We start from the raw sequence: 7,800 nt of genomic DNA on the forward strand, positions 1-7,800 counted from the left end.
CCTCTCGGTTCAGGCGGGAGTTAAGAGTTTAAATTAGCCTTTAGCTTCAAGACAAACTCCCCGATCCTTATAAACATCTCGTCTATGGAAATATTTCTACCAGGAACTCACTGGTCTGAGCTCATCTTAATGGAAATTAATACAAACAGGAAGTGCTAGCGCCCACAGCTTCAGCTCAGAGGAACTAGCGTAGCCACATTGTGCAACAAGCCGATTAGTTTGCCCAGTTTTTCGATTTTCCAAATTTTGCTCCATTCCTTCATCTAATGTTTTCACAGGTTGCATTTAAGGCAATAAAAAAACAAATCTATCTATCTGTGTGTGTGATTTTGGGCTAAATATAGCAAAGGAAACGCTTCAGCGCTGATATTTATGTGATGTAGTTTGAATTCATGTCCCACGTCACTACCCTTTTCTCTCCAGCAGATGACGCTGTTGAACTGGCTGCAGCCCGGTTTGTAAACAGGAAGTAGCCAGTCCGCTTCCGCACCACGTGACTCTGCAAACTGTAAACACGCCGCGAGCCGCTCTAGGTCAAACATTAGCGGCTCGTGCAGCCTCCGCGCGACTTTATTCCGACACATTCGGGTTCATTTGTCCCTGAATCATGTCGGCGGTGTGTCGGAGTCTCCTGCGGGCCCCGGTGCGTCCTGTCCCGGGGTTTGTCTCTGCACACGGCCGCCTCTGCAGCTCCACAGCCTCCAGCGCATCCACTAAACCCACAGAAGAGGAGCGGAAGGTGAAGGTACAGAAGGTAAAAGTCACTCTGCTGTTTAACACTGAGGTAAACGCGCCATTAACCTCTCACCCTTTACCTGGACCGAGCACATCTTCTCCAGTTTGGCTTTACCCAAAATGACGCCAAAAAACAGAGGAAAACGAGGATGAAAACGCAACAGAAATGTGACACGAAAAAAAGCACGAAAAAACTGGACCAAAAGAGCAATGAACGTGCAGCTTAAACGTTTTGTTAATGAACTTGTGCAGTAGAAAAGTAAAAATGTGCCGCATCATAGAAACCCTGTTTTAATGCAATAATGAAACGACTAATCGATTATTGAAATGGTTGACAACTATTTTAGTAATCGATTAATCGTTTACAGACTCAAATAGAGCAAAAATGACATGAAAATTGTGTATTTTTTATGAAAACCTACTTTGTTTTTAAAGTTAGGGTCTGTAGTGTTTTTCATAAATATCTGACTGTGTCTCAACCAGTCAGAAGCATAAAGAATTAACTGGTTAATTCTAATTAACTGGAATTAGCTGGTTACAGGTTAAAATATGATACTGGTACTTAAACAATACTTGGTTTCGATACCAATACCTGAACAATACTCTTTTCGATACCGACACTAAATCATTTGTCATATAGAACCATAAAACATCCTTTTCCTTTCATTTAATTTCTTTTGCATTTATATTTTGATTATTTATTGGTTTATTTGATGGGACAGTGCATGTTAATGAACGTCTTATGCATGTAAACAAGCCACACCAGACTCTCAAACACACTCCCCTTCATCCTGGCCTATTGTACATGTTTTTGGTGGTAGGGGAAACCGGAGTACCCGGAGGAAACCTACGCAGACACGGGGAGAACATGTAAACGCCACAGAGAGGCCCCGTCCTGGTGGGAATCGAACCCGGGACCTCCTTGCTGTGAAGCACGAGCGCTAACCACTGCACTGACGTATCATTTGTTTGAGGTTAAACAACCAAGACATTTCGTACAAATAGCCGTAAAAAACACTTCCTATGTTTTGTAATTTTATTCCCCCATGTTTAACTTTTTTTTTAAGTTTATTTCCAATTTTCTAAAGTGTTTTTTTTTTCCAAATTTTCCCAAATGTGTCTTTTTTTTCTTGAAAATCTTTCCCCAAATTTTCCCAGTTTTTATCCACGATTTTTTTCCCATTTAAATAAAAAAATCATCAAAATCCTAAAAGATTTTTTATTTATTTTCAGAACCTGCTGTCGATTATTTTTTTGATGCCAGATTCAGTTTATTTGCCATTTGCAGTAAAAAAAAAAAACACTGGAAAAAAGGTGCAACTAGCTCAAAGTGTTGTAATGGTCATTCATTTATAAAACATAAAAGACTTTAAAGGGTCTGTACAGCGTTTAAAAATGTTAAAATAAAGTATTTTCCTGCCTTTACATGTTCCAGACATGTAGAATGAGCCCAGACCTGTTCACCACAACTGCCTCTAAAATCATGAACTGTCACTCAGAAAGGTGTTAATTCGGGTCCGAAGTGCCGTCATGCACGAGCTTAATATAGAAGCTGCAGTTACACGTATGACCTGAGGTGACAGTAGTGAGTATAAAATTGCCAACTTGCATCTAGCCCCTTTAAAAGTGCTGTGTTCATCAGTTTTTGTGCAGTTTAATTGGCCAGTGACACGTTTCTTTATCCTGTTTCGTCCTCTCCTCCAGACGTCCATCCAGAGACCGGCCCCCAGCGCGTCCCACGACTGGATCGGGCCCCCGAACCGCCTGTCCAACATGCGCCCCATCGTCTACAGAGTCCCGGAGGGAGAGACGCAGCTGGAGAAGAGGCTGCGCACGCTGAGGCAGGAGACGGAGGACTGGAACCACGGCTTCTGGACCAAACAGAACGTCACATTCAGCCAGGTGCGCCCCTCATAACCTGCTAAAGGTCACTTTCAGTTCCACTTTCGCCTCGTTTGAAGACCATGCACACCCATACTGCAAGTTTTTTCCAACAATGAGCTGTCATATTTGTCCTCTGATGTAAAGGAAATGGAAGGGAATTGGCACACTCTGGGAATTAAAAATATATTTCCTTCTTTCTTTGTAGGAAAAAGAATCTTTTATAGCGTCACAGCTCCGTGCGAAGGGATTGTCTCGGCGCGATGAGCAAGGTGGGTGAAACGGTCTGTGCAAATACAGTGAGAAATGACACTAAAGGCCTGTTCATACTCCACAAGACACGAGAACTTCGTCTTGGCTCTGACATTTCGTACTCCATAAGACGTGTTGCTGCAGAACGCCCCCTTTTTCAGCAGCCAAAACAAACAAGACATCACAACAGCGTTTCCTTAACTTGGCTAAAGGAGTGAAACAGCGCCCCCAATTTGACGCTAGTGGTCAAAAAGTGTACTGCATCCATATTTACCATTGAGAATGAATGTGAAGAGAGTTAGTGTTAACCTTATTATGCGGTGCAAAAGTAGGTCACTCTGGCGGGCCAACGGAATTGTTCCGGCAGGCCAAATTTGGCCCACGGGCCCCACTTTGGGCACCCCTGGTCTAAGATGAACAAGCCTGGTGTCCCTCTGTCCCCGAGCCTGACCACATTTTTTAATCACTCGCTTCTTTCACACAAGTAGCACCAGGCTCTTCTGTTTCCTCTTCATCCCTCCATTTGCGTGTCCGTGTAATCCTTCAGCCAAATGTTTTACTGCCGTGAGCGTAGCCTCAAAACTATCCATGTTGTCTCCTGTTTTCCTGTTAGGAAGTAAACATTAGGTGTGTTTAAGATGAGCGAGGCGCTGCAGGTGAGCGTGCATGCCGGTCAGATTCGTGTCCAAGATGGCCCCGCCTCGCTCTGACGCCACCTGTGCGACGGTGCCCGTATTCTCGTGAGACCGAGGCGGCTGGAGCGCCTTGGGGAGGCGAGCGAAGTTGCTTTTCTCCGCCTCGCTCGGCTGGCTGAACTACAAAGGCCAAAGGGATTGTGGGAAATGAAGTGCTGTAAACACGTTCGCTGACAGAGGACTGACAAATGATTGGATATGAGTTGTGTTTAGATCGGAAATGTGTTGCCCTGACGCTCCGCTGCCTCCTTTTATTTTTATGTCACAAAGATCTGCTTAAATCTGCAGAAATGCTTCATATTTGACAGAAAGTGCCTGTGTGTTCAACATATGGCCTACATTTAAATAAGCATAAGTTTAATATTCTAATCCTAAACTGTAAGAGGAGAGTCTGTTATTTTTGCTGTAGTGATGGGGCGATTTGTCTGGTGTGTGGGAGAAGCAGAAATGTGTTCACAAACTTTTAAAATAGTTTTATTCACAAACTCTTTCTAACAAACGCGAGACGCTGCGTGATCTGAGGCTCCTCTCTGTTCTCGGGGCTGAGATGTGTCTGCCTTGATTAGAGGCGCCTTTTTCTCCGCCCTCGGACTCGCACTTCATCTTAAACACACCTATTGGATTCTCGCTTCCTGGTTCCGCCAAATTAACCCCGCCCACTAAAAATCCAGCCAATCACAGCGAGAGTTCTCGCAGCCCTGCCGAACAAAGTTCTGCTGAACTGAAGTGTCAGCAAAAGCTGCCGAACAGGAGCTGTGAGAACAAAATGACATCATTTTGTTCTCGCAGCTCTGAAAGTTGTTGCGTGTTGTGGAGCATGAACAGGCCTTAAGGTCCTTCTCCTGCCTCTGACCCTCAGGAAGGAGACGCACTTTAGACAGTGAAGAAATGGCCGTGTTCTACAAAAACTTCCTGGACACAAACAGAACGCGACACGCAGACTACAACAAGTGAGTCTTCCTTTACCCTAAAGCTTAGCACACACGACACAACACCATGTTTTTGCCCGGTTTTGCTTTGATTCTGGTGATTTGTCTTTCCGAGTCGTGGCGAGTTTAAGGCAGTTGCAGAGAACCGTGTCTCGTCGCGTGGAGGGACTACCCAAAGACTGGACTCAGAAAGACGCACCTAAATCTCAGTCGCATATTTGAACATTAAACCTGATTTTGGGCCCACAGGAGAAGCGTGGGGGATTTTACCCAATTGTGAAAACAGAGAGAGAGATAACGTAGCTCCTCTTATTTCCCCGAAAAACATCGGCCACAGCGAGCCCCACGCAGACCACGGCAAACAGCACAAAAGCACCGTAATGTCCGGACTGTTGAGCGCACCTGAATATAAGCTGCACCAACATAATTTATAATTATATAGGCCACACTGGTCTATCAGCTGGCAGATAGACCAGGGGCAGCCGTTGGAGCTGCCCAAATCACATTGCAACAGCACCTATGATTCCTCCTGCAGGTGGTGGGTCCACGGAAGGACGGCCTCATGGTTCAAACCGGGCCTGTTGGTCTCTCATTAGGGGCTTCAGAACCGCTCTCATGTTCGGAGGGTCAGGGGTTTGAATCCTGCCTCCTGAAAGTGCGCTCCAGTGTCTGCGTACACTGGTGTTGGAATAAGAGTGTAAATGGGTGACTGGTTCCTTGCTGTAAAGTGCTTTGAGTGTCTAATGTCAGTGGAAAGGCGCTTTATAAGTTGAGACCATTTACCATTACTTATGTCACCTCAAATTTCAGACCCCGGCGGTCAATTATACAGACTCTATGACATTTGTAAAACACTTAAACTTAGACTATCACTTTAAATGTAGCCGTAAGGTTCAAAGCATCAGAAGCGGCTCATAGTCCAGAAATAACAGTACTTTTTTGAGCCAGATCTTTTCTTTTGCAATTGTACATGTAATATTAATTTGTCTCCTGTTTTCCTCCGTGTCGGTCCTGTGTCTGCAGAGAGTGGTACAGGCGTAACTTCACCATCACCGTCCTCATGGCTCGAGTGACTCTCCAGAACATGTGGAACAATCTGTCTCCAGCAAACAGTGGCAAGAAAAACGACCCGACCGCGACGTAACGCCGTCCACGGGGGATAAAGTGTGTTCAATAAATGTGTTTCTGCAATCTCAAAGTGTGGCGCCTCCCTTCACCTGCAGATGGCACCATTCATCCACTTTATTTGTTTTTTTTTTTTTACAACATAGGCTCTCTGTTGTCTATCACTTTGTCTCTGTGTTCATGAAAATGGCTGGACTTTGAAGACCTGGAAAAGTTGCTGAAGTAGATCCACAGTTTGAATGAATGTTGTATTTTTCAGTCCTGGCCTTTTGTCGATCTCTTGACAGTAAATATTTGGAGTAACGCTACTTTTAACTCTACTCAAATTGGTGTAAATTGTGACCCAAAGATACACAGCTTTGTGAGAAAAGATATTGCGATTTTCCGATTATTCACAATTATCGTAGTTAAGCAAGCCCAATGAAAACAAAGTGAAATACGTTTACAATGTTTTGCAAATCCATTAATCAGTAAACCTTACAGGCGGACAACCATCTCTGCAACACTCCACCATAACGGCCTTGTAGCCTCTAAGCACTAACACGAGCAACTAATCCTTAACCTTTCATGGGGTCGACTGTTAGATCTCTATGCAGTTAGTAAACTAGAGCTTCAGAGGAAGGGGAAGTGACATCATCAACAGCTGTTTTTCTTCTTCTTTAAAGAGTAACTAAACACCAAATCCACTTTTTTTTTGCTGATAAACGGTATGAACGAATAGAGTTAGCTACATGTCCCAGTCAATATGTTGACATTTGGTGCAAACTTGTTCAAAATCTCACTTTTGTGTTCTAACCCGACCCAGCCCGCCCCACATCGTTGTTCCATTTTTACAACCCGCCCCGCCCCCGCAAACATTACATATTACGCGTTACAAATATGATCCGTATGAACAGTATCGGCGTGTCATCGCGCGCTCTCTCTCCCTCTGAAGAGCGCTGGCAAGAGGGAGAGACACAAAATGATCCAAACATTTCCCTTTAGTGTTATTTTATTTCAACAGCTGTTTCATAAAGCTACATTATGCAAATGATCCATGAGGCTTAAGTTTCTACTAAATGAAAATAAAGAATTTAATCCGTTTACTGAGTTTACTCTTTAACACTGACATGTGACTGAGCTGTGATGACATGTAATTTTGTCACTTTTATAAAGTTTGGCTTGTGCAAAATCTTATTTTATTTTTTTATTATGAGATGTGCTCCTGTCAATCAACAGTGGTTGTGCATGAATCACTGAGGGTGGGGTCGAAAGGGGGGTGGGGGGATTGGCGCAGTGGCTTATGGCTAGTGGCACATAGCTCCAAATCACTGGTTAGTTAGCACCAGAGGTCCCTATGCTAAAGTGGCTATGATAGTTAGCATCAAGGCTCCTTTTCCTAACTCCTTCCTAACTGACAGACCATTTCGGAAGCTTCTTGTCATGGCGGACGCTGACGCACATCCGGTTTGGCGTAACAGCTCTTACCAATCTGCTCGTTTCGGAAGGAGCCTCAGAGCGCTGCAGAGATGGTTGTCCATCTGTTAGGTTTCTCCCATTTCCTCAGAATAACTGGAGCTCTGTCCGAGTGACCATCGGGCTCTCGGTCACCCCCATGACCCAAGTCGGCTCCAGTAACGGCCTCCTCTTTCATCGCTGGTGATATTTTTCTGGATCTTCCACTTGACTTTTTAAATCCATTACACTAAGGATCTGTTCAAAAATGGCATCCCACCTCAGCAGGGATGGCGCTGAGAGGCGACAACCCGACCACCATCCAAACCTTTGCATCAGGACCAAGTCATGACCGTGTGAAAACCTGACGCTGAATCCACATTTTTAAAGCAGTGGTTCCCAACCTTTTTTATCTCACGTACCCCTTGAGTCTTTCTTTCTACTCAAAGTACCCCCTAAAGTCTAAAGGGCAGCCAATTACTAAGAAAATGACCCACTGAACTCGGATTTATAGGTATTTCTTTGTGTATTGTGTTAAAACAGGGATCTCCAACCAGTAGCTCGCCAAGCCTCTCCAGGCAGCTCACCAAAGACTTTCTACATCTCTACACACCTGATAACTCAAATTTTAGATGCATTTTCTGTTTGTTCTGAAGGTGCTGAACACAATCTGTGAACAGTTGGTTCAATATAGTAAAGTATAAGGACTAAACTCAAGTCACTTTCTTTGAAATACCATCTTGGCAAGT

General features: G+C 44.3%; 1 protein-coding gene across 2 annotated transcripts; it reads left to right on the plus strand.

Moving 5' to 3' along the window:
* The first annotated feature begins 496 nt into the window (after positions 1–496).
* coa8 (cytochrome c oxidase assembly factor 8) lies at positions 497–5,734 on the plus strand. 2 transcript variants are annotated; one of them, XM_079573586.1, is made up of 5 exons: positions 497–754; positions 2,440–2,637; positions 2,825–2,888; positions 4,423–4,513; positions 5,516–5,734. In XM_079573586.1, the coding sequence occupies exons 1-5, from the start codon at positions 608–610 to the stop codon at positions 5,634–5,636; spliced, it is 621 nt and encodes a 206-aa protein (XP_079429712.1). In that variant the 5' UTR covers positions 497–607; the 3' UTR covers positions 5,637–5,734. The 2 variants fall into 2 exon arrangements, with proteins under 2 accessions (XP_079429712.1, XP_079429713.1); XM_079573587.1 differs by having other exon boundaries at positions 497–745.
* Positions 5,735–7,800: the final 2,066 nt, after the last annotated feature.

This window comes from Gobius niger, assembly GCF_951799975.1.
Source record: "Gobius niger genome assembly, chromosome: 16".
NCBI lineage: Eukaryota > Metazoa > Chordata > Actinopteri > Gobiiformes > Gobiidae > Gobius > Gobius niger.